Genomic DNA, 27576 nt, shown 5'->3' on the forward strand with positions numbered 1-27576 from the left:
TCCAAAAGCATAATAAATCTGTTATTAAAAAATATATATACCCACCTCCCACCAGATTCCACCTGTTCTACTCCACAGCTACATCTGGTTCTTTTCACTCTTCAGGATTCTTTGGTGCATCCGGAAGCTGACTAGGCCTCACAATATCATGTCACGATGTTGCGTGAGGCTTTGTCCCTTAATGTTATGGTGATGTCCTGCAACTTCATGGCTTTTGTTGCCCCACCACATCATAATACCATGAGGCTTAACTGAAACTATAAGGCCCAGTCGGTGCTATGGACATTAAAGAGCCCTGAAGAGTTGAAGAAGCTAAAGGAAGCAAAGCAACAGCAGGCTGGTATAAGGTGAGTATTATACATATACATTTATACCTTCCTGACCATAAAACAAATTCATCAATTGGCAGTCTGATTTCTTGAATTTTCATTTTCATTCAAGTGTGGTAACAACATAGTCCTCTTTGGTGTACAGTCATTGTATGGAAACCAAAAAACACACCAGTACTAGAAAGAAATCAGGATACACGTAGGAAACCCACTAAAACAGAAGTAAAACAGAAACTTATTGCAGATGAAGTTGTATGTCAGAATTAACCCCAGGATTCCACAAGTGGAAGGCAGCAATTTTAACTGAGCCCATCAAGATGTTTTGTGTGTAAAGATATAATTCTTCCCAACTGTAGAGGAGGGCAGTGTCATTCTTTTCCTGAGTTGAAATTTACTAATCATTTGTTTCTAATTTTGCTTTTTCACTTATGTTTTTTATGGTTGAAGTGTTGGAAAAACTATAATAATTTCCTGCCTTTTTTAGGTACTGACATCTTACACGAAAGGTCTCAGAATTTGTTTAGCCACAGTCATCTTCCAGTTATGTTTATACTAATATCAGGATTACAGAATGGCCTTCAACAATAAAAACAGGTATCCTGTTGACCAAATGCTAAATGATATTCATTTGGAAATTTATCACAAGCTTTTCGGGATATTAGGCTATAGAACAGTTTCAGACTGTGCACCATTAAATCATGAAACGTTACAGGAAATGGGAGTCTCTCTTACTGGACACAGGAAGAGAATTCTCAGGAAGATACAAGAAGAATTGGAAAAGGGTTATGGAGACCTTGAACTTTCTAACGCCGAAAAACAAAAGGTCAACAATGACATCTTATTAATTGATGACAGAAAGAGAACAATACCTGATCAGGAGGAGATTGCTATGAATTCTGAATTCAATAATCTAATGGAATATTGTACAACTACATCAATTGATTGTGGGATGCCCAACAAAAATGTCAATGATGTTTCTGAACATATGGAACACAGTGCTGAAGAAAAAAACACTGAATCATTCCCTGAATCCAATGGCGAAAGTAGTGATAAAACATTAGATGATATAGAGTTGGACTCCGAAAACTTTTTTGAATTTCAAGGACCTATGACTGAAAATGAATTATATAAAGAAATCAATTTAGAAAAAGTGAATAGAAAAGCAACAGGTCCTACAAGATCATTCATATTAAGGAATAGACCTGTACCCAATTTACCGGATTCTGCAACAAACACATCTTACAATTTGTAAGTATTATGCTTTAGTAGTACTCTTTACATAAAAATGTAGATAATAAACCAATAATCTATGTCTTTAATATACAAAAATGCAATCTAATGTTGTTTGGTACACTGATGATGTTAGCGTATTTTAGACCAATTTTCAAGGTTATTGCTGTTCTTCATCAACAATAAACAACATCCATTATATGGATGAACATTTCAATTTTATTGATCATGGCACCATAAAAACATCTTAATTTTGGAAAAAACAAATAGTTAGTATAAATGCCACGTCTACTGACTCTTATTTTTACATTCATCATTGGTGTTTAGAGAATTATTTTTATGAAACTTTAGATTTCTCTCTTTAGACGAGGATGATACTATTGTACACAATGGCTTGGTAGTTTATATTGTATAGTCTACTTAAAAACCTACATAATGATCTACAAAAAGTCTCTTATTCTAGTAATTCATAGCGCTACATAGGAACTATAGAAATAAAACTGTAGAACAGCATTTAGAGGTTGTCTGGGCAAGTTGCATTGATGATCTGCAGATTGCTATAGAATTAATTCATTATTATCAGATTGGTGAGGCCAACACTCATTAACCACAAGAATCAGCTGTAGTCAGATCGAGCAGCAGCTGGATGTAAACAGTGAAAGGACCTGAACAGCATAGCTCTGTTCACTTTGTAGCTACCACTGCCAAGAACTGGAGATCAGCTCCTATTAAAAAAAATGGATGTTAACAATATCAGATTAGTGGGGGTCTGATACCTGGCACTGCTGTTGATCAACTATCATCAGCTCTGCAGGCAACGGGATAAAAACATTGAATAAAGGTCAACAACAGCTCAACTTCATGCACTGTGTAGTAGCCACTATTGAAAGCTGTAGATCATCTCCAATTATCTAGTATTAGAGATAAACTTCAGCTCTTGTATAAGAAATAGGGTGATCTGCAGATAAACTACTGCACTGCTGTATACATCAAGGCCTTTAAACAAGATATAGCACAAAAGATTTGTAGTCTATTGTATGTTCCATAAACTTGGAGCAATATAAGAGACAATGGTATCAATGTGAAGGTATTGAGGCAGCTCACTGGTTTTACCCATCATTAGATATTTCTTGTCTGGCACCTTGGTAATGGTAAACCTTTTGTTTTTGGGTAAACCTTTTTATAGCTTAACAAGCTGATACTATTTTTGACTAAGGGTACTGTCTCACAGTGGCACTTTTGTCGCTACGACGGTACGATCCGTGACGTTCCAGCGATATCCATACGATATCGCTGTGTCTGACACGCAGCAGCGATCAGGGACCCTGCTGAGAATCGTACGTCGTAGCAGATCGTTTGGAACTTTCTTTCGTCGCTGGATCTCCCGCTGTCATCGTTGGATCGGTGTGTGTGACACCGATCCAACGATGCGTTCGCTTGTAACCCGGGTAAACAACGGGTTACTAAGCGCAGGGCCGCGCTTAGTAACCCGATGTTTACCCTGGTTACCATCGTAAGAGTGCCGGACGGAAAGTAAGAGCAGAGCACAGCGGTGACGTCACCGCTGTGATCTGCTTTCACTTTACGGCGGCATTCAGTCAGTGCGGGAAGCAGACTGCAAGGGACCTGACGGACACCGGAATGTGAGTATGTACTGTTTGTTTTTTTTTACTTTTACGATGGTAACCAGGGTAAACATCGTGTTACTAAGTGCGGCCCTGCGCTTAGTAACCCGATGTTTACCCTGGTTACCCGGGGCCTTCGGCATCATTGGTCGCTGGAGAGCGGTCTGTGTGACAGCTCTCCAGCGACCACACAACGACTTTCCAACGATCACGGCCAGGTCGTATCGCTGGTCGTGATCGTTGGAAAGTTGCAGAGTGTGACAGTACCCTTAGTGGCAGGAATGTTTTCTAATTACTGATAGATTACAGCTGGCGTCATGGCTTTCCATGACTTTTTACACATCTCTTTTTTCATGTGTTCAATATTTTTTCCCTGTGTCATTCCTCATTATTACTTGTGATGAGCGAGTATACTCTTCACTTGAGATTTCCTGAGCACGCTCAGGTGGTCTCCGAGTATTTCGGCATGCTCGGAGATTTAGTTTATGTCGACGCAGCTGCATGATTTGCGAATACTAGACAGCTTGAATACAGGTGGGAGTTGCCTGTTTCTTAGGGAATCCAAAATACTCGGAGACCACCCGAGCATGCTCAGGAAATCTCGAGTAACGAGCATTCTCACTCATCACTAATTATTACACATAATTTTATTTATGGACATCTGTGTGTTGATTTCTTTGACTATTTGGTTTGGATGGGCTGTTACTGATATCTGGTGAGAATTTCATGTCAATAACACCTTTAGAAATGGTTGAAATGTTCAATACTTATATCACCCACTGTATACGCATTTGAGTGAGTTATGCCTGACACAACCAATAAAGGTGAACACAATCCCACCCTCTATCTTTGTCTCAAACTGTACTATGCTATGTCTGCATTGTTTCTACTTCAGTTCACATTAAGAACTTCAGTTCTTGGCAGGGGCTACTACACAGTGAATGGAGCTGTGCTCCTTAGGTCTAATCACTGTTTAAATCTGGCTACCGCCTGTGCTGACCAGATTGGGTCCCAGGTGTAAATCCCCTATTTATCTAATATTGTTAACCTATCAGATTGATTGATTATCAATATCTTTAGACCAGACTGTCTGTCTATCAATATCTTTAGACCAGACTGTCTGTCTATCAATATCTTTAGACCAGACTGTCTGTCTGTCTCTCAGTCTGTCTATCTACAATATTATTTATTTTTGTTACCTAAGGTCACCAAACACATCTTTATATCTGATTGAAAAAGAGCAGAGAAGTCTTGTTGTTTCATTTGTTTTCTTTCTCTAACTCCTCGTGGTGTTTTCTGTTAAACAATTCCATCTCAAATCCTGCTCCAATTATACTCTGCAACTCAGAATTCCAGATACCAGTTTCTTTTATGACTCATAATTCCCTATACTACATTACAGAAAATGATTACTTTCATAGCCTTCTAAAGCTAGCTGAAAATAATGCCAAACTGTTCTTTACCCACAACAATTTGAAGACACTTGAACAGGTTTACTCATCTCTATTTGAAGAGCATCTTCACTAAACTATTGCAAATTGTCAAAGGGGGAATCTTCAAGCCTTGTATCAGGTAGCTATTTGGGCAGGTGTCCTATGCAGAGTAGTCTAAGAGAACTAAGTCACAGCCAGGATATAAAATATATATGACAGTCACATTGAGCAATTCTATCTATAGTCTTACATCTTAAATATTGCATATCTATCTTTCATGACTCTTGCAAAAACATACACACTTGTCCAACCCGAGTGTATCTATTTACTTCTTTCTTTTCAATGTTCTTTTTATTGAAAAGTAATGCAAATAGACACAAATAATGACAATAGTAGAATAACAGTTGAAAAGTATAACAATTAACTTTTGTTTTTTTAACAATGACAAAGAGTCTCCTTTTTACAACGTATTCAGCTTGAACAAGAGCGTATCTATTTACTTCAATAGAAAGAATGAAATCAGCCATGCCAAGAGCCCAATATCTGCTATCAAAGGACATTTTGGAGGTTCTTACACACATTATTTGTTTGGCTGATCCCACATAACTAATACATGTGTCCTAACTAGTGATGAGCGAGTATACTCGTTGCTTGGGTTTTCCCGAGCACGCTCGGGTGGTCTCCGAGTATTTGTGACTGCTCGGAGATTTAGTTTTTGATGATGCAGCTGCATGATTTACAGCTGCTAGCCAGCCTGAGTACATGTGGGGGTTGCCTGGTTGCTAGGGAATCCCCACATGTAATCAAGCTGTCTTACAGTTGCAAATCATGCAGCTGAGGCAAGGAAACTAAATCTCTGAGCAGTCACAAATACTCGGAGATCACTCAAGCATGCTCGGGAAAACCCGAGCAACGAGTATACTCGCTCATCACTAATCCTATCCTAACCACCGGCATCTATGGCACATTTTTTGATTAGCACGGCATGAAGTTGTGTGTGCATCATGTTGCAACAATATCAGTCATGCTAGGCTGGCTAATCAAAAAAATAGTCAGTGATTCAGGGAAGATACAGTTTACGGGGCTTCTAATAACCACCAAGGACCAAGCCGTCCAGCGATCTAGTTGTTCAGGAGGGTCCTCGGTGGCTGTCAGTGACTGAAAAGCTTTTGTCAATGTGCACATAAAGGCAGAGGTTTGTCAGTCACTGTCAGTGGGTGGAAGGAAGCTGCTAGGCAGCCAGGAACTCGCCCGTATGACTAGTGCGAAGTGCAGCTTGGTCCCTGGCGGTTCAGAGATAAACATATATGGTTGCGATTGTACAGCCATATACTGCCACAGTATGGACAGCATGAATCAGCTGACTGGTTCTTTTTAACTTTACATTTCATTCCTTTTTAAGCAGTCGAAAAGCAGCTAGAAAAAAGGATCTGCATACTGGAGGAAAACCTACCCAAAGTTTACAAAATGGTGAGTTAGTATGTTTTTATACTATAAAGTGATGCACATAGAAGTGACATGTTCTAACTTGAGACACAAGTAAAATTGCAGCCAGATATTTTGATGGAGAAAACTGTAATTTGATAACTTACTTGTCAGCTTGATAGAGTTATACTTTTATATATTTAGACTTTTGTATTCACTTATATAACAGAATTAATTTCACAGTGCTTTACAGAAATCAGCAGTTTTCTCCATCAAGTTACTTTTCTGCATAACTAATTTATGGTGGTGTAAAATATGAGTAATACGCTGAAAAGGACACAAAAAACATCACTGCCAAAAGGGCCTAGACGTGTTTCCATTTTGTTTTTTCATGTATGTCTTGAAGTGGTTTTCTCAAAATTGGACATTATAGGGCATAGGATAAAAGATTTGGGGTAACTTGCTGGCTGCTGGAGTCCGAACAGATAGAAATCCATAGATTAGGGTCTGTAACCCTGAGACTGTTCACAGTTTTTTTTTAATAAACATGCCTACAACTGTGAACATTTGGTTTTCTTCTTATTGTGAAGCAAACAACCATTAGGAGTAAATAATTAAAAACTTCAGTGTACATAACTATTCACCCCTCAAAGAAAAAAGAAAAAAGAAAGTCTGCACCAACTGCACGTTTCCACCACTAGCACACACGATGCTGTACAGCAGGGAATCTGTTGTTGTTAGCCTTGACGGAATCTGGGTGCTCATTCAAGAAAAAAGTATAATCCAATTAAACGAAAAAAGCAGTAGAGGAAGAGCACTCACCGTCCATTAAAACATCCAATCTTTATTATGACATCAAGTCAACAGCAGGACAAAAATGGAGAGAAAGTGTGTATCCAAAGACGAAGGCCGTTTCGCACTACCGCGCTTCCACAGGTCTTCCGGTGAGTGCTCTTCCTCTACTGCTTTCTTCGTTTAATAACTATTCACCCCCTCTATGGAGTGTACTGCTTATTGTGGTCATATGGACAGATACTGACTTGTTAGGAGATCTCCTTGGCTTTCATGGTGTTGTTTGGTTAGTGGTGCCTCTTGCTTAATGGTGTTGCAGCCTCTGTGGTCTTTCAGAAAAGGTAAAGTGTATATACTGACAGGCCATGTGACATACGTTATTTGATCTCATAAATTTAATGTATTGCTATATTTTTCTCACTTTACCAACTTTGACTATTTAGTGCTGATGCACACAAATTGGATTACAAAAATATTTAAACACAGGTCGTAAAGTAACAAAGTTTGTACGAAGCCAAGGAGGGTGAATACTTTGAAAGCCACTGTATTTCTGGAAGCTTCATTTGTAATGACTGGAGCCATTGCCATTGATGTACATCTTATGTCTTTTCAAGATTGGGTTATGCAGACTCCCATTCACAGTGTTCTTGAGATTGTTGGTAATCTCAGTGGTTGGATGCCCAGCTATCAGTCAATTGATCCCCTTTCCTATGAGTAAGAAATAGCGATTTTGTGAAAACCCTTTCATTTGCTCTAAGGGGTATTCCAGCTCCTCTCACTTCTGAATCATGTGAGTGATTGGTAAGCATCACTCATCTCTTTTCTAATCATTAAAGTAGTACTAGTTACTACTATTAAAATGATTATTATTAATAATATCTTACGTGTAGATTATATGGCAATTACGAGTGGATTATTTTTTCTAGTACAGTACAAATGAAGTTGTATAGAGTAGGAATTTTCTAGATGTTAAGGGAGGCCCATACACTGCAAAGAGCAGCAGTGTTTCTTAATCAGTTCTCACTCAGTGAAACCCAGTTAGGAGTTCCAAAAAAGGTAAAAACATTTTTTTATTGATTAGCTGTAAAACACAAGACTGCAAAATCTCCAATTGCCCTGAAAAGACAGTTGTAACACTCTGTCCAACCCTTTCCAGCTCTTTAACACAAAACCAGCCTTAGTAGTGTTAAATTAACTTCACCATAGAAATAGATGGTAGAAATCAAAAGCCCATTTATAAACACAATATACTTACAGATTTTTCATGTTTAAAAAAAATCATACAACTTAGTCATTTGTAATAAGAAAGACCATATGGTGCAGAACAATGACTGGAACTGATAGTATTGCTGTCAGAAGTAACATCATCCTGCTGTATGGGGTGAACATATTGCTGTCAGAGGTAACATCATCCTGCTGTATGGGGTGAACATATTGCTGTCAGAGGTAACATCATCCTGCTGTATGGGGTGAACATATTCCATAACACCTTCTGCTTCTTCCCACTAACATGAATTGTGATTGGTAGTTCTACTGCCCAAGCAAATGGTGCCAATGATGGTGACAGTGGAGTTACTGCTGCTAGCGACACACATATCCTCAGCAGCGATATGTTTTTCTTTCCTTTCTAACTAGCCAATACATTATCATTGCCCATTTTTCACCATACATTTTGTATAATGTTATAATTTACTTCTGATAATCATTTAGCCCAGACAATTCAAACCCTGATTATAAGGATACTAGCTATTGAACCCATTCTACGCCCGGGTGGCGAGCATTTATATTGGTATATGGTCTCCATCCTGGTATGTGTTGCTTCCATCCTGCGCCCTAATCTTGTCATGTGCTGCTACCATCCTGCGCCCCATCCTGTCATGTGCAGTCCCCATCCTGTTTTGTGTGCCTCCATCTTGTGATGTGCTACTGTCTTCCTAAGCACTCATCCTGTCACATGCTCCCATCCTGTACCCCAATCCTGTCATGTGGTGGTCCCATCCTGTACCCCAATCCTGTCATGTGGTGCTCCCATACTCCACCCCAATCCTGTCATGTGCTGCTACCATCATGCGCCCCCATCCTGTCATGTGCTACTCTCTTCCTGACCCCTCATCCTGTCATGTGCTCCCATCCTGCGCCCCCATGCTGTCATGTGGTGCTCCCATCCTGCACCCCCATGCTGTCATGTGCTGCTCCCATCCTGTGCCCTCATCCTGTCATGTAGTGCTTGCATCCTGCACCCACATGCTGTCATGTGCTGCTGCCATCCTGCACCTCCATTTTGGTTATGTGCTGCTCCCATCCTGCGCCCCATCCTTTCATGTGCTGCTCTGATCCTGCGCCCCCATCCTGTCACGAGCTGCTCCCATCCTGCGCCCTTATCCTGCCATGTGCTGCTCCTATCTTGTGCCCCCATCCTGTCATGTGCTGCTCCCATCCTGTCATGTGCTGCTGCCATCCTGCTCCCCCATTCTGTCATGTGCTGCTCCCATCCTGCGCCCCCGTTCTGTCATGTGCTGCTCCCATCCTGAGCCCCGATTGTGTCATGTGCTGCTGCCATCCTGCGCCCCCATTCTGTCATGTGCTGCTCCCATCCTACCCCCCGTTCTGTCATGTGCTGCTCCCATCCTGTGCCCCCATGCTGTCATGCGCTGCTCCCATCTTGAGCCCCCATTCTGTCATGTACTGCTCCCATCCTACGCCCCAGTTCTGTCATGTGCTGCTACCATCCTGCGGCCCCATTCTGTCATGTGCTGCTCCCATCCTGTGCCCCCATTCTGACATGTGCTGCACCCATCCTGCGCCTCCATTCTGTCATTTGCTGCTCCCATCCTGCGCCCCCATCCTATCATGTGCTGCTCCCATCCTGCGCCCCCGTTCTGTCATGTGCTGCTTCCATCCTGCACCCCCATTCTGTCATGTGCTGCTGCCATCCTGCAACCCCGTTCTGTCATTTGCTGCCCTATTCTGTCATGTGCTGCTCTATTCTGTCATGTGCTGCTCTATTCTGTCATGTGCTGCTCCCATCCTGCGCCACAATTCTGTAATGTGCTGCTCCCATCCTGCGCCACCGTTCTGTAATTTGCTGCTCCCATCCATATGCCCCATACACTGCTCCATAAAGGTTGATGGCCCCCCTAAGATGCTCCATAGTATATGCCTCATATGCTGCTCCATTATGGTTAATGGCCCCCATAAGATGCTCCATAGTATATGCCTCATATGCTGCTCCATTATGGTTGATGGCCCCCATAAGATGCTCCATAGTATATGCCTCATATGCTGCTCCATTATGGTTGATGGCCCCCATAAGATGCTCCATAGTATATGCCTCGTATGCTGCTCCATTATGGTTAATGGCCCTCATAAGATGCTCCATAGTATATGCCCTGTATGCTGATCCATAAGGGTTGATGGCCCCCATAAGATGCTCCATAGTATTATATGCCCTGTATGCTGCTGCAATAAAAAAAAAATAACATACTCACCTATCATAGCTGGGCGCCGAGTGCTGGGGGGCCTGAGCAGGTGGGGACACTGGTGTGCTGTGGGGGTCAGGTGCTGGAGTCGCCGCTAGCTCAGGCCCCCGGCACTTGCTATAGTCACCTGGTCCTGATCCACTGCTGCGTGCCGCTCCGTCTTCCGGGTCCTCTGGCTGTGACTGTTCAGTCCGAGGGCGGCGCGCATTAAGCGCGTCATCGCGCCCTCTGAACTGAACCTCACAGGCAGAGGATGTGGAGGACGGAGCAGCAAGCATCAGTGGAATGGGGACAGGTGAATATAACATACTCACCCTCCTGGCACGTCCCTGCTTCTCCGTTGGAGATCGCGGTGTGCGTTCAGTGCTTACGCATACCGCGATCTCCTGGGCTGCGTCACTCTGTGGGGTCCAGACTGAGCCGGCGCTTGTGCTTGCGCAGTCTATAAGGCTTCGGACAGAGTGACGCTCCCAGCGTTATATTATAGATAATGTAAAATGCTAGATAGGTAGTTACACGCAAAGAAAGCAAAATGTCCTGCAGTTGCAAGTCACAATATACAGTTTGTTGAATTTGATCTTATCAAACAGATGTTCATAAACAGATCTGTTTAGCTAAATGTCTACATTTTTTTATTTCATTTTTTTAATTCATCCCCTTCAGAAAAAGGTAGGTACACATCCAAAAAGATGTGAAAAAAATATTGTTTATGACATACACACCTTGGGTTATAGACAATCATAGTTAAATGTCTGAATTTTGGGAAATTGTCTTTGCATTTAAAAAATAAACAGTTATTCCCATCTTCACAAAAAAATTGCACAAGAAATGCAAAAACTCTGTAAAGTCGCTTGTGACTAGTAGCAATAAGTACATCCTCTCTGCTTGTCACTGATTTCAGGTATTTTTTATACAGCTTGTTGCTTTCTAGTGCATAATGAATAAAGAAAGAAGAATGTGTATTTGTAATTCAAATGCAGGAGGACAAATGCCTGCTACATCATATCACAGACTAAAGATCTGCAAAATGTAGGGACCCTTATTACAGAGATGCATCACTTACTTGTCTTCTTTCTGTAGCTTTCATAAAGTCAATGTTTTATCAGCAGGTGATTATCACTGTAGGACTTCTTGGCCTTCTGCTCAGTAGTCCATCCTTGCCTCCATCACTGATTAGCAGCTTTCGGCCTATGCATAGTGTACACAGAATGCTGCCAATCAGTGATGTGGCTGGAATATGCAGAGCTCAGTATTCAGAGAACTACTAGATCTGCAGAAGAGAACACAGTGTGTAATCAAAACTGCAGCACCCACTAAAGTAGGTGATACATCACTGGAATCACGGTATTTGCACCTATATCATGCTGCTTCCAGATGGAGGAGCAAAATTCTGGTGACTTATGCTCTTTAATCAGGCTGCATCTAGTACTTCTGCTGATAACTCATGTATCAATTGAAAGTCTGCATTAGGCCGGTGTCCCATTTGCAATTGCAATGTGAGCAATTAGTGCGAGTCTCTCGCACCAATACCCAGCACTGCCACCAGCGGTTCGGACTGGAGCGTTCAGCTGCATCGAAATACATTCTGCCACACACTCCAGTCCCAAATGCCGGTGGCAGTGCTTGGTAATGAGGTGAGAGAGTCACGCGCAGTGGCATATCTAGGGGGGGCAGCCGGGGCATGTGCCACAGGCGCAGTCGGCAGGGGGGCACAGTCGGGCCGCCTAATGCGGCGGTCCGCAGTGTCTCCCCCGGCGGCGGCATTCTGCCGCCCTTTGGACTGAGAGTCGGCTGTCAAGCTGATAGCCAGCACAGAGAAGCTGCAGCAGGCCGGCACTCAACATGTGCGGACATACTGCACCAGGACCCGGCAGTGGAGGGGACCCCTGCAGGGTGGCTTCGGTGGGCAGGGAGAAATTTCTGCAGCTCCGCTGCCTACAAGAGAAAACAGAAGCGGAGCTGCAGCGATCTGTCTTCCTGCCCACGCTTCCTCTCACACAGGCAGCGCTGCTGGATGATGTCATCATTCAGCGGCCGGCTGTGTCAGAGGAAGGCGATGGAGATGCTGCTGCAGAGCGTGTGGAGAGATGAGAAGTTGTGTGTGTATAGAAGTGAGAGGTTGTGTGTGTGTTTAGAGGTGAGAGGTTCTGTGTGTGTGTTGTGCGTGTGTGTGCACGTGCATGCTTAGCACTGCGGGTGAATGTGCAGAGAGGTAAATGGTTTTGTTTGTGTCTGTGTTCATGTGTATGGGGAGGAGAGGTGAGGGCAATGATGGGGCTGACGGGGAGAAGGCAATAATGGGGATGTGGGGGAGGAGGAAATGATGGATGTGGTGGAATAGGCAATGATGGGGGTTGGGGGAGGAAATGATGGAGGTGGTGGAATGGGCAATGATGTGGGTGGGAGGCAATGATGGAGGTGGAATGGGCAATGATGGTGATGGGAGAGAATGCAATGATGGTGGGGGAGGAGGAAATCATGGAGATGGTGGAAAGGGCAATAATGGGGGGAGGAAATGATGGAGGTGGAAGAATGGACATGGATGGAGGTGGTGGAAAGGACAATGATGATGGTGGAGTGGGAGAAGATGATGGAGGTGATGGAATGGGCAAGTATGGTGGTGGTGGAGGAATGGATAATGATGGTTGTGGAAAGGGCAATGATGGGTATGGTGGGGGAGGGGAAAATGATGGATGTGGTGGAAAAGACAAAGGAGGAAATGATGGAGGTGGTGGAATGGACAATGATGGGAGAGGTGGGGAAGGAGGAAATGATGGAGGTTGTGGAATGGGCAATTATTTGGGGTGGTGGGGGAGAAAGCAATGATAGTGGTGGTAGAAAAGGTAAAGAAGGAGGTGGTGAGGAGAGCAATGATGGGGTGGGGTAGAGGAAAATAATAGGAAGCGGGGGGAGGAGGACAATGAGGGGTGTTGTGGATTGGGATGGGAGGAAGGGGGACTTATAACAGACTTAGGAACAGGGGGAGGAAGACATTATTATCGCTTATTATATCTTACACAGACCCTTAGTATAGAGTGTACATACTTATTATGTAAAACACAGTCCCTTAGTATATAGTCTACTCACTTATATATAGCACAGTCCCTTAATATATAGTTTACTCACTAATTCTGTATAATGCCATCCTTAGTGACCTTTTAGTTTCCTCTTTTATTATGTATAACATCATCCCTTATTATGGACCATCCTCTCTAGTTATATATGGTGCCATCCCTTATTATATAGCTTCCTCTGCTGTTTCTTACAGGGGGATTTATTATGTGTGGGGAGAATTTGAATGGGGATGGGGGGATTTATTATATGTGGGGTGAGATTTGGAGTGGGGATGGGGTTATTTATTGTGTGTGGGAAGATTTGTAGTGGGGATGGGGGGATATAAAGTGTGAGGGAGATTTGAGGACACAAAATCAAGAGCAAAGGGGGAGATGGGGTCATATATGAGGAAACAGTACAGGGAAATGGTGGGCATATATGAGGAAACAGTATGGGGAATGGGGGGCATGTGTGAGGAAACAATATGGGAGAATGAGGGCATGTATGAGGAAACAGTATGGGAGAATGGGGGGCATATCTGAGGAAACAGTACAGTATAGAGAGACTGAGCCATATAGGGGGATGACGGTATGAGAGGACAGTGTGAAGAGAGGGCCGGTATGGAAAGGAGAGGTCAGTGTGAAGAGCATGTACCATAAGAGGGACAGTGTGGGGGTCATATTTTGTGCAGACAATATGGTGAGGGGCAATTTTTTATTCAGGAGCATTTTAATGACACTTCTATCATTAAGGACATCATGTGGAAATTTTCTGCAAAAGAGCGGAGAAGATGGAAGTCTGAAGAGACGAGCTGTGGATAAGAAAACTTATCATGGGGGTCTGGACAAGATGAAGAAAAGAGGAATGACTCCAGAGACAACGTCTTCTATAAGGTACCTGGATGTAAATGTTATTTGTGATACTGACTAACTCTCATGTTTTTATTTATGTTAGGAACATTAAAGGGGATGTCCAGGTTTGTAATGAGTCTGCAGTCATTCTTTGTGACTGCAGACTTCTGAATTCTCACTGTGCGCCCTGCACGCTGTCAGAATTCTCTCGTGCCGGCGATTTACATACATGCAGTCATGCGCTGACTAGACGTGTGGCCCCACTCAATGAACATGAACTGTGTGAGGCCGGGCACGTCTAGTTGGAATGTGGTCAGAAGTATACAAATCGCATGTTTGTGCTGACATGACTGTCCATCGGCCACGGAAAATCCTAAAAGTGTGCAGTGCATTTGTTGTGAGAATTCAGTAGCCTGCAATGTCAGGATTCGGCTCTGCAGGTTCCAGTAGTCGTCACATGGACACTTCACTCACATGCAACTTTCATACTTATGGTCCTGTGACAACGAGCTTCTCTTCCTGTTTTTCACTGAATATTGAGAGCATTAGGGAGAGGAGCTCGTGGGTACATGACTAAGTATGAAAATCGCATATGTCCTTGGTGGGGGGGGGGCGCCAAAATGAATTCTTGCCCCGGGTGCCAGAAACCCTAGATACACCTCTGGCCATGTGAGTTTCTCGCATTGCAGTTGCAAATGTGATACCGGCCTTATTCACATACTACTACATTCATTTTTTTCCCTTCTGCAGTCATATGACACATTACTGACTGGAGCATTTGTTCAATGTTTTCGGAATTCCTCTCTTTCTATTGATGCGCTGTGAGCTCTGACATCCTTTCACTATACTAAATCACCACTAAAATGGTTGTTGTATTCCCGGCACAGTCAATTATAAAGGCTACTATAATATCTCCTGATTGGCTGCACAATATCACGTGATGTGGTAGCTGCAGTGCATTATGGAGAAGCCCGCGCAATACACAATTGCGACTTGGGTCATTTCAGCCTTCTACGGCTGATGCAAACTTCAGGAAAGTGTAAAAAGTCAGTAGGCATTATTTTGTTGATTTGCTCAAATCAAATGACAAATTGTTTGAAATCACCAGGACCTCCATGAGTACCAGAAAATTCAACTCATTTTTCTCAATTTTAATCAAATCCAAAGCTTTTAACCTTTTCAGTAAAATTGTTAGGCTGATTTTAGGCATGTTAAATATTCAAGATATGGAAAGAGGCAAATCAGTCAATAAATGTCAGCCAGAACGTAGAAATAGTTGTGATTATGAATATTGTGTCAAGTTTGAGGACAAGGAGAAGTGGTTCCAGGTTGGGTAAGCATTGGTTTTGCCATCATAAAAGATTTGGGGGAATTATTATGCTATTCTTGTCTAAAGTCTGTAAATATTCAGCGATATTAAATGTACCATGAGTGTGACTGTTTATTTCACTTAATTAATGCAGAACAATCTGGGGGTGAAAACATTCCTCCAATCTCACCATATGAAGAGACATTCTTTTTCAGACATTCAGAGAACACAAAGGTATGTGAAATCATATACGTCAATGCAAATGGGCTACAATAATAGAATCCTTGCAAACAATTCATTTCTGCTATAGAAAACGTAATTACAAACTAATGCAGGTAATTAAAATTGCTACAGATTGGAGGCAAAATCTAGGAAAAGTAAGAAAGCAAATCAAATAATTCTATTAAAAAAGGAAATTACTTGATAAAAGTAACTTCTTTTATTTATAGTTTATTGTTTAAAGTGAATATATGGGAAAATACTAATGCAATAGAAAAACTAAGACCCTATTGTGCTAGTATCCAGAGGTTTCAAAGTTGTTTTTTTTACTCATGTCTTGATATCCTGATAACTACAGTAACCTCCAGGGTCCTGTCTTAAGTAACCATTTCATATGTATAAATACATTCTTTGCAGCAACCCACAATTTCTGGTATGTATCGTTGACATGCAACAATAATTCCGAAATGTTGGAACGCTGTGTAAAATCTAAACAATTCAAGAATGCACTTATAGGCAAATTTCTTATAGCCATATTTAACACAACATAGAACACATGTTGCAAGGAGAATATTACAATAAAAAAGCTTGGCACTCAGGAAGTTGCAGTGAAAGAAAAAAAGTTTTATTTGGAGATCCTTATAGTTGTTAACGTTTCGGTCCTACATATGGACCTTCATCAGAACTGTACAAAATACAGTTATGAGTACGTTATGAGAGATAAGAATATTTTTGTAGAATACAAGATACAGCATAATTCCGTACACTATTGAGTATCATTTTAGGCAATATTATATTAAAAACAGTTCTCTAACGACATTTGATTGGAATTCATATATAGAACAAGTAAGACTAGAAGGATATTGGAAAAGGATATGGAGGTGATCTAGCTGTGATCTGTACCAAGGTTCCAGATTCCATCACTAGGTGGTGGCCTGTCCAAAAGGAAAGGGAAGCAGTGCAGTCCTGTTTGGTTGTGGCGATGCCAGTATAGAAGATTCATATTCCAAGATATAAGAACAGGAAAATAGTACTGTGAGCCAAATATCTCAGATTAAGAACATTCTAAACCGAAAACGTCACAACCCCATAGGACTGCACTGCTTCACCTGAAATCTTCTGTGAAGCCATGCAGTTGTGATGGATGCAGTATGTCTTTTAGCATGATCCTACTGAAATATGTAAGATCTTCCTTGAAATAAATGTTCCAGCAACTGTGCATTGATAATCAGCTAGATGGTCCATCTCCTCTTGAGTCTGCAGGCATCTGTGTTTTCAATAAATAATTCCAAAATTTTATTAATCTGAACACACAATAATTTTCAATTTTGCATCCATTTTAATTGAGCTTTAGTAGAGAGAAGACAGCACTGTTTCTGGATTATGTTGATCTGGCTTCTTCTTTGCATAATAAAGCTTTAATTTGCATTTGTGGATTGTACGGCAAACTGTGTTTACAGACATTTATTTCTGGAAGTATTCCTGAGCCCAACAATGATTTGCTCAATGAATTATGCCTGCTTTTAAAATAGTGTCCGTAAGTCACAAGCATCCAATATTGTCCATTGCCTTTGTCTTTTGTGCACATGGATTTCTCCCCAAACACTGAATCCTTGATGATATTTTGTACCTTATGTGGTGTAATATTCTAAGTCTTTGCACTTTTACACTGAAAAACATTTTTATGAAATTTTTACATGCAGCTGTTCACATTTTGTGAATTTCTGACCATCTTTGCTTCTGGGAGACTCTGCCTCTTAACGTGCTATTTTTTTTTCTATAAGATTATGTTATTTATTTGAATATTGCTGTCTTTACTTTTTTGAGATGTGTTGCTGCCATCCTTTTTTTAAATGAATTATTGATTTCAAATAAAGTGGGAAAATATCTCTCATCAACTCAATCTGTATTCTGTTTTATTGTAAATACAATATTACTGTAAGAGATTTTCAAATTGCATTCTTGTTTCCTTTCCATTTCCCCCAGCGTCTCAACATTTTTGGGATTTGAAATTGTATATTGATAACTAATACCACATAGGTATTTATGAGTAACAATAACAGACTCAGAAGAGATTCATTAAAAATAGGCCCATAAATAAATACGGTAGATTCATTGATAAATAAATTACTTACTAACGGATTTATTTTGCCTTTTTTTCACCTTATGATGTATTGGCAAATTGTTCCTATAGTCTTTTTGCAAACTTCATTTTTGTACTTGGATCTATTCACAAAATTTATGTTTGAAGATACTTGTGCCTCTTTTTTGTTGAAAAAATCATTAGTACCGTATTTTCAATTCAATATAAAAGTGTGATTTTATGTTTAACTGGTTATGGTGGAATACATTTTACATAGAGGCATAGCAACACTAATGTTATGCTATGTCTGTAGTTCACTATTAGTGAATACTCCAAATAATCTCATCACATATGTGACAATGTACAGTCCCTTTATCATTTAAAGAGGTCCGGTCACTTTCTCAAAAATTGAGTTGAATAGATGCAAAAAATCTATTATCTCCCTTGATTCTTCCTTTTTCTTTATGTTTAAAACTGCATCGTTCAATTATAGGTATATTCACATTTGTAGCTTTTCGAGCACAGTGTATGTATTCTATGTTTTCAGACCAACTGGGTGTTTGTTCTCTTGGGAAACTCCTTCCTCCCAGATACTGTAAATCACAGCTTGACAGCTGATAAGACACACTGCCGAGTTAGGATTGGCTGTGTTGGGGGAGGATTGACAGAGCACACCCACAGAAAAAACTTTGAAGAAATATCAAGTTGGTCTGCAATCAGAGATTTCACATACTATGCTCCAAAAGCAACACATGTGAATATTTCTGCAATAGAGCTACAAACAGCAAAATGGAAAAAAGCAGCAGAATCAGGGGAGTTCAGAGATTTTTTTGCAAGGTATCTAACTAAATGTTTGAGCAAATGTCTTTTTAGTTAGCAAAAAATGTATGAGGAAAAAGTGTCATTGTTTTGCCAAATTACACTGACATCCCATGGCTCAAACTCTATTGAAATACGTAGCTGATTGCATACAAGAAATATACCAGCATTTTTTATAGTAATCTATGGTACTATGAGAAAATAAATACCATATGCAGTCATTCCAATTGTTTGTCTATCCATTTTTCAGACTATTTTAACCGGTCTAAGCATAAACACTGTACATCATGGAAATTTAGTCTTATCCTTCTTAATATTAAAAAGAGGTTGTCCGCTATGTTAACTTAATTGTTCTTATTTGAAGAAAGTGATTGGCTGATGAGGTCACATGTTGTAGAGGGGAAGTCACTGATTCAGCCCCATAAACAAATGTGGGGAGCAATGGAGGAGTGGCACTGGGGAATCAGGGCCATCTATATAATGCTTAGTTTATTACTATGAAGCATTATTTTAAAATAAGTCAAATTGGCCTGAGACCAAATACCGTTCAAAAGTATTGATCTTTTAAGCATGTTAAGTGTTTTTTTTTACTTTGGACAATCTCTTTTTGAATTAGCTCACTCCTCTGTTAACTCACAGGCTAGAGATGCAGACTTTAGATTTTTTTGCTTTCCAGTATTTAAAGATCGCCTGTGCAATACATGGATATGTCTAGTTTTAAAATGGGAATTGGCCCAAAAAGATAAACCATTTAAATATAATTCATTGGATTTATGATCTATGAAAAAACTCTCCAAAATAAAACTAAGGAATGTATAATTGAAATGTTTAATTATAATGTTTTCAAGGAATACCCTGGTGAAGCCGTTTCATTTTCTAGTACGAGTGACCTCAGTGACGGGATAGAAACCAATGCAAGGTAAAAACAAACTTTCTGATTGATAACCTGTAATAAAACATCTTTGGTTTTGTTATCATTCTGTCTTCCTTATTTTTTATTTATTGTTCAGTAAAATCTATTGACTGTCATAATGAGTTTTATGAGATTTATACAACAATTACCATGTTCAGTGATCATTATCTATTATATTTTTTACCTGACTAACATAATTTATTATAGGACATTATTTATTATAGAACATTCTGACCCTTTTAAACCTTCACACTTGTTCATCTTTTCATTCTCTTTCCCATTTTTCCACCCTCTTCTCTTTATTTTCACTCTAAAATTTGTTTTCTTCCATATCTTTTCTATATATCTTCACTTCTGTACCTCTCACTTCCTCTTTCTTAGCATGTTTAGTAAGACTAAGATGTTTTTTAACCCCTTACCGACATCGGGCATAAAAGTACACTGATGTCAGTATCCCTCCCTTTGATGTGGGCTCGGGTGGTGAGCCGACATCTTTCCGGGGACATGTCAGCTGTATTGAACAGCTGACTTGTGCCCGCAATAGCCGCGGGTGGAGACTCTGACAGCGGCATTTAAATGACACTCCCGGCAATTGTGCCAGAAATACGCACACCGCTGATCCCCGTCACATGATAGGGGGTCATCGGTTTGTCGGCATGATGACCAGACGTCTTCTGGAGACCTCTATGGTTGTCAGTGCCGGATTGCTATGAGCTCCACCCAGTGGTTGGCGCTCATAGCAAGTCAGTAATTGGTCAGTCAGTAAAGCGAACTGATCATCGCCTCTATGTAGCTGAGCCGATCGGGCTATGGCAGCTTCTAGTCTCCTATGGAGACTATTGAAGCATGCCAAAAGTTAAAGAAAAATGATACAAAAAAAAAAATATATAAAAGTTCAAATCACCCCCCTTTTGCCCATTTCAAAATAAAACAATTAAAAAAATCAAACACATACATATTTGGTATCTCTGCATTCAGAATCGCCAGATCTATCAATAATAATAAAAAAAAGGATTAACCTGATCCCCAAACGGCATAGCAATAAAAGAAAGTAAAACGCCAGAATTATGTTTTTCTGGTCGCCACAACATTGTATTAAAATGCAATAACAGGCGTTCAAAAGAACGTATCTGCACCAAAATAGTATAATTAAAAATGTCAGCTCGGCAAGCAGAAAATAAGCCCTCAACCAACCCGAGATCATGAAAAATGGAGATGCTATGGGTATCGGAAAATGGCACAGAGTTTGGAGTTTGGAATTTATTTTTTCTCCACTTAGATAAAAAATAACCTAGACATGTTTGGTGTCTGTGAACTTGTAATGACCTGGAGAATCATAACAGCAGGTCAGTTTCAGCATATAGTGAACCTAGTAAAAAATTCAAACAAGAAAATTGTGGGATTGCACTTTTTTTTGCAATTTCACCGCACTTAATTTTTTTCCCATTTGCTAGTACACAACATGCTAAAACCAATGGTGTCATTCAAAAATACAACTCGTGCCGCAAAAAATAAGCCCTCACATGGCCATATTGACAGAAAAATAAAAAAGTTATGGCTCTGGGAATAGGGTTTTTTTTTTTAAACCCACTCTCTATACGTTTCACTGTGAAAATTTCCTTGAGTATGGTCTCCCTCCCCCATATATGTTTAAGTGTTTCCTTATTTTGATGTAATAGTACAATTATATATTTTATCAAGAAAATCTTTTTGGTTTGTGGCTATACGTGTTTATTGGTAGTATATTAAACATGTAGTTGAGGCAAGGACAAAGCCAAAAAAAGATTATGTACATGATGAATGGCATTTGATCTGGCATGTTGCTGAAGAAAGGGACATATCCCCACAAAGCCTGATATGATTAATAAGTTATATTAAAAAGATTATATTAAAATAAAAAGGAAATTCAAATACTTAATACTTTAATACCTACAACAGGGAAACTCCTATAAATAACTATTTTCTTTAAAGGAAACCTGCCACCACTATTCAGTGCCAGCTATGCATTAAATACTTATGTAACCCCCTGACTCCCCATGTATTACCCATGAAAATCTTTTACATTTCTCCTGCGAAGTATGCTGCTAATTGGGTCCGCCTGGTCCTATGGGTGTGGCTTTGGTTCACTCACTCCACCCCTCTCCTCGGCTGCTGCACGCAGTCCTTGACGTGGATGACGCAGATCGCGGCGATGAGCCCGCACTTTTTCTGGCACATGACACCAGATCTGATCAGCTGAAATGTGCCCCTAACAGCCGCGGGTGGAATCACGATTTACCCGTGGCTGTTAACATGTTAAATGCTGCTGTCAAACTCTGACAGCGGCATTTAACATGCACGCACAAGAAGCACGTCATTACCTCCTCCCATTAATGCCCGTGTCACATGACAGTGGCTCTCCGATAGGTTGGCATGACAACCCGTGGTCAGCAGGAGACCCCTTAGGTTATCAATGCCGGATAGCTATGAGTGCCGCCCATCCGTCGGCGCTCATAGCAAGTGAGCATCTCTGCTACATAAAGCAGGATGAGTGCAGCTTCTAGTCTCCCATGGGGACTATTGAGGCAAGTAAAAAGTAAAAAAAATGTTTTTAAAAATATAAAAAAATAAATAAATTCAAATCACCTTCCTTTTGCCCCATTGAAAATAAAACAATGAAAAAAAATCAAATACACACATATTTGGTGTCGCCACGTTCAGAATCACCCAATCTATTAATATATAGAAAGAATTAATCCAATTGGTAAACGGTATAACGAGATACAAAATTGAAACGCCAGAATTACGTATTTTTGGTCACTGCAACATTGCAATAAAGTGCACTAATGGGAGATCAAAAGATCATATATACACCAAAAAAGAATCAATCAATAAAATATCAGATTGGCACTCAAAAAATAAGCCCTCACCCAGCCCCAGATCCTGAGAAATGGAGACACTATGGGTCTCAGAAAATGGCAATTTTCTTTTTACAAAATTTGGAAAAAAAATTTCACCACTTAAATAAAAAAGAACGTAGACATGTTTGGTGTCTGTGAGCTCAAAATGACTCGGAGAATCATAATGGCAGGTTAGTTTTAGCATTTAGTGAACATGGTAAAAAAAAAATCCCCAAAACAATTATGTAATTGCACTTTTTTTGCAATTTCATTGCATCTGGAATATTTTTACTGTTTTCCAGTACATGATATGGTAAAATTAATGATGCCATTCAAAAGTACAACTCATCCCACAAAAAACAAGCCCTCACATGGCGATATTGATGGAAACCCCTTAAGGGGTTAAACTCAGATTGATTACACTTCCACCAACCAACAAAATGTGATTAATTCACACACACGGTCAGAACTGACTGGGAAGACTGTGCTGGGTCATCCAGTAGGCATGGAAATTTTGACTATGATACTATAATTTACCTAATTGTGCAGCCGCCCAGTGCGGATACCAAGTTTTTACCTGGAAAACTGGAACAATCAAATGAATGCCAGGGATGGCTTATTGGTGATGCAGCACATCAGATTAAAAACTTAACAAGATGACACTAAACCCCCTAGGTAGATCCCAGTTATTGAATTATACACCGTCGTGTTCACTTTAAGGATCATGTGAGTGCAATGGGTTGCTCCTCGGATCACCTCTGTGTACTTTGGTAGATCCCCTTTAATGCTGTAGTCTCTGTAAGTTCTAGTGACTCAGCAAGCTGAGTCTGCTGGGCACTGATGAATTCAAATGCCTGTTCTTTGTGTGTCTGAGATTTGTGCAAAACTAGGTGTGTGTCAGAGGCGTAGCTAGGGTTTTGGCTCAGGGGGGGCGAAGCTTCTGAGTGGGCCCCTAACCAGGTAACCTTGATTACAACTCGGTGATGCACCCTAATAGTGGAGGAGAAACTCAGCAGATGACCACGATGTTACTGAAGATAATCTCTATGAAAGACCAACATGGATATTACCGCCATATGGTCAGTGGTAGATACCAGTCCTACAGAACATATAAGAGATCACAGCACAGTTACAGATAATGTCTTACCGCTGACGCTCTTTATGATTGAGTTATTCACTTGAATCTCATTTTAATGTAAAAATATATGAGGGGACAGTACAAAGACTTTTCTGATGATCTTTTTAATCATAGACCGGTGACAGGGACAAGGGGGCATCCTCTACGTCTGGAGGAAAGAAGGTTTAAGCATAATAACAGACGCGGATTCTTTACTTTAAGAGCAGTGAGACTATGGAACTCTCTGCCGTAGGATGTTGTAATGAGTGATTTGTTACTTAAATTTAAGAGGGGACTGGATGCCTTTCTTGAAAAGTATAATGTTACAGGGTATATACACTAGATTCCTTGTTAGGGTGTTTATCCAGGGAACTAGTCTGACTGCCGTACGTGGAGTCGGGAAGGAATTTTTTTCCCCAATGTGGAGCTTACTCTTTGCCACATGGGATTTTTTTGCCTTCCTCTGGATCAACATGTTAGGGCATGTTAGGTTAGGCTATGGGTTGAACTAGATGGACTTAAAGTCTTCCTTTTACCTTAATAACTATGTTACTATGTATGTTACTTTTCCCATCTTTTCCATCTGGCCCAGTCCGACATGACAACTTCTTTCAGCCATGACTCGGCTGCAGAGAATACAACAAAGACACATTTCACTTCTCATATTCCAGCCATCACCATCTATTCCCAACCTGCACAAACTCCTCATCCTGCTGATACCCCAATAGTGAGCCGCTGCTGCCGTATGTGTCCGTATTACTGCACCTGATACCCCAATAGTGAGCCGCTGCTGCCGTATGTGTCCCTATTACTACACCTGATACCCCAATACTGAGCCGCTGCTGCTGTATGTGTCCCTATTACTGCATCTGATACCCCAATACTAAGCCACTGCTGCTGTATGTGTCCCTATTACTATCCCTGATGCCCCAATACTGAGCCGCTGCTGCTGTATTTGTCCCTATTACTGTCCCTGATGCCCCAATACTGAGCCGCTGCTGCCATATGTGTCCCCATTACTGCCCCTGATACCCCAATACTGAGCTGCTGCTGCCGTATGTGTCTCTATTACTGCCCCTGATGCCCCAATACTGAGCTGCTGCTGCCGTATGTGTCCCTATTACTGCCCCTGATACCCCAATACTGAGCCACTGCTGCCGTATGTGTCCCTATTACTGCTCCTGATACCCCAATACTGAGCCGCTGCTGCCATATGTGTCCATATTACTGCACCTGATACCCCAATACTGAGCCACTGCTGCCATATGTGTCCATATTACTGCACCTGATACCCCAATACTGAGCCACTGCTGATGTATGTTTCCATATTACTGCCCCTGATACCCCAATACTGAGCAGCTATTGCCGTATGTGTCCCTATTACTGCCCCTGATACCCCAATACAGAGCCGCTGCTGCCATATATGTCCCTATTACTGTACCTGCTGTGTGGTTCTGTGTGCCCTCTAAATTCTAAGGCACCCCACTATAATATAGCAATGCCAGGTGCAAGAGCCCTAGAAAACAGTGCACATATTCTTCCCCCTAGAAAGTAATATTGTCCTGTGTGCCCCTTTGATAGTCACAGTAACCTGAGTTCCCCTATAACAATAAGTGCCCACTTTACATTTAATAATGTCCCGAGTCTCCCCACTGTACAGCTCCCCTATACACAGCATGATGCTCTCTTATACACAGCATACTGACCCCTTAGTAGCCTCCAAACTGATGGCTCCAACACTGTAATCCCCAAACTGCATGATGCCCCTCTTGATAGCCTCCATATAGTATAATGCACCAGATCATCCTCAATATAGTATAATGCACCAGATAGTCCTCAATATAGTATAATGCACTCCCCATAGGCCTACTCTGTATTGTATAGTGCACCCCCCATAGGCAGACTCTATAGCACAAGGCAGCACCCATAGGCAGACTCTGTAGCATAAGGCGGCACCCCATAGGCAGACCCTGTAGTATAAGGTAGCACCCACAGGCAGACCCTGTAGTATAAAGCAGCACCCCTATAGGCAGACCCTGTAGTATAAGGCAGCACCTCCATAGGCAGACCCTGTAGTATAAGGCAGACCCCCTCATACGCAGACCCTGTAGCATTAGGCAGACCCCCCATAGGCAGACCCCCCATAGGCAGACCCTGTAGCATTAGGCAGACCCCCATAGGCAGACCCTGTAGTATTAGGCAGACCCCCCATAGGCAGACCCTGTAGTATTAGGCAGACTCCCTCATAGGCAGACCCTGTGGTATTAGGCAGACCCCCATAAGCAGACCCAGTAGTATTAGGCAGATCCCCTCATAGGCAGACCCTTTAGTATTAGGCAGACCCCCTCCCATAGGCAGAACCTGTGTTATTAGACAGACCCTCCCATAGGAGGACCCTGTAGTATTAGGCAGACCCCCCATAGGCAGACCCTGTAGTATTAGGCAGACCCCCCATAGGCAGACCCTGTAGTATTCGGCAGACCCCCCATAGGCAGACCCTGTAGTATTAGGCAGACCCCCCATAGGCATACCCTGTAGTATTAGGCAGACCCTCCATAGGCAGACCCTGTAGTATTAGGCAGACCCCCCATAGGCAGACCTTGTAGTATTAGGCAGACCCCCTATTGGCAGACCCTATAGTATTAGGCAGACGCCCCATAGGCAGACCCTTTAGTATTAGGCAGACCCCTCCCATAGGCAGACCCTGTAGTGTAAGGCAGACCCCACAGGCAGATGCTGTAGCATTAGGCAGACCCCCATAGGCAGACCCTGTAGTATTAGGCAGATCCCCTCATAGGCAGACCTTGTAGTATTATTAGGCAGATCCCCCATAGGCAGATTCTGTAGTATAAGGCAGCACCCCTTAAAAAAATAAATAAATACTCACCTCTCTTCTTCCTGGTTCCTGCGCTGCTCTGAGCTCCTGCTAGTCTCTCGACAACGGGCATCGGCCAGTGACTATTGTGCCCCCTGTCAGCGTCGCCGACGTTAGACGCTGACAGGGGGATGATGGGGGATGGAGCGTAGCGCTCCTTCCTTCATCATTGCGGTCAGTTGTATCGGCTAAATGCTGGTACAGCTAACCCTGCGATGACAGGCGGGGGGCCCACTGCTGGCACTGGGCCTCCCCGCCTGCTCAGGGCCCCATAGCTGCAGAGCAGGGAGATCGATTTGATTCAGATACAGTTACAGTAGTGTAGCTCCGGGTGGGCCCCCACAGAGCTCCGAGCCTGGGGCACCCGCACCCTCTGCCCCTCTGGTAGCTATTATTAGGATTTACAGACCTGTGTCTAGTCAGTATGTCATTGCAGAGATGAGCCCGCCTGGACAACAGCTGTTTGACCAAGGAATGATGTGTTTCTAACTGGTGTGTGGTACTACAGCCGACTTGCTGGAGGGCCTTACGGGTGTGTAACAGATGTCAGATCCTGGGGATTTCCACTCAATGGATGGCACTCTATAGAGGCATTACACATCCTCCTCCTTCCAGATCGCACCAATCTTTCTGAAGATGGCGACCGAACCAACCCTTTCTGTCAGGCACTTCTTCTAAAATACTTGTACTGCCCCCTGGCCTGGGGCTCTGTTTGGTTCTGTCCAAACTGTAGTTCAAACCAGCAGAACAGAGTCCATTTAGCATAATACCAGTCATTGACAACAGAATCGCTGTTTTTATTTCTCCTCACAGAACTGTAGTCACCGCCTCAAAATCAAACTCCTGCACAAACATGTTTAAGCCAGAGTCATCAAGCAGTTGCAGGGGAAACAGTGGCCTCTTGTGGCTGGTGATTAGTACTTCAGGCAATAATATTATAAATTCTACATTACTAGCAAAATATTATTATTATTATTTATTATTATAGCGCCATTTATTCCATGGCGCTTTACATGTGAGGAGGGGAATACATAATAAAAACAAGTACAATAATCTTAAACAATACAAGTCACAACTGGTACAGGAGGAGAGAGGACCCTGCCCACGAGGGCTCACAATCTACAAGATAGAACAGCAACTTCAA

At 41.8% G+C, this 27576-nt stretch overlaps 1 protein-coding gene across 3 annotated transcripts in view; it reads left to right on the plus strand.

Moving 5' to 3' along the window:
* The window catches only part of ARAP2 (ArfGAP with RhoGAP domain, ankyrin repeat and PH domain 2), a 441859-nt gene that overhangs the window by 11188 nt on the left and 403095 nt on the right, over positions 1 to 27576 (plus strand). Inside the window, exons 2-5 of one of the 3 annotated variants that reach the window (XM_077279928.1) lie at positions 814 to 1577; positions 6020 to 6087; positions 15682 to 15761; positions 19497 to 19567. In XM_077279928.1, the coding sequence (XP_077136043.1) occupies positions 901 to 1577; positions 6020 to 6087; positions 15682 to 15761; positions 19497 to 19567 (896 nt within the window). In that variant the 5' untranslated portion in view covers positions 814 to 900. Of the gene's footprint in view, positions 1 to 813; positions 1578 to 6019; positions 6088 to 15681; positions 15762 to 19496; positions 19568 to 27576 lie in introns of those variants that run through there. The other 2 variants (XM_077279930.1, XM_077279929.1) reach the window with 2 other exon arrangements.

Source organism: Ranitomeya variabilis, chromosome 1, assembly GCF_051348905.1.
Source record: "Ranitomeya variabilis isolate aRanVar5 chromosome 1, aRanVar5.hap1, whole genome shotgun sequence".
NCBI classification, from domain to species: domain Eukaryota; kingdom Metazoa; phylum Chordata; class Amphibia; order Anura; family Dendrobatidae; genus Ranitomeya; species Ranitomeya variabilis.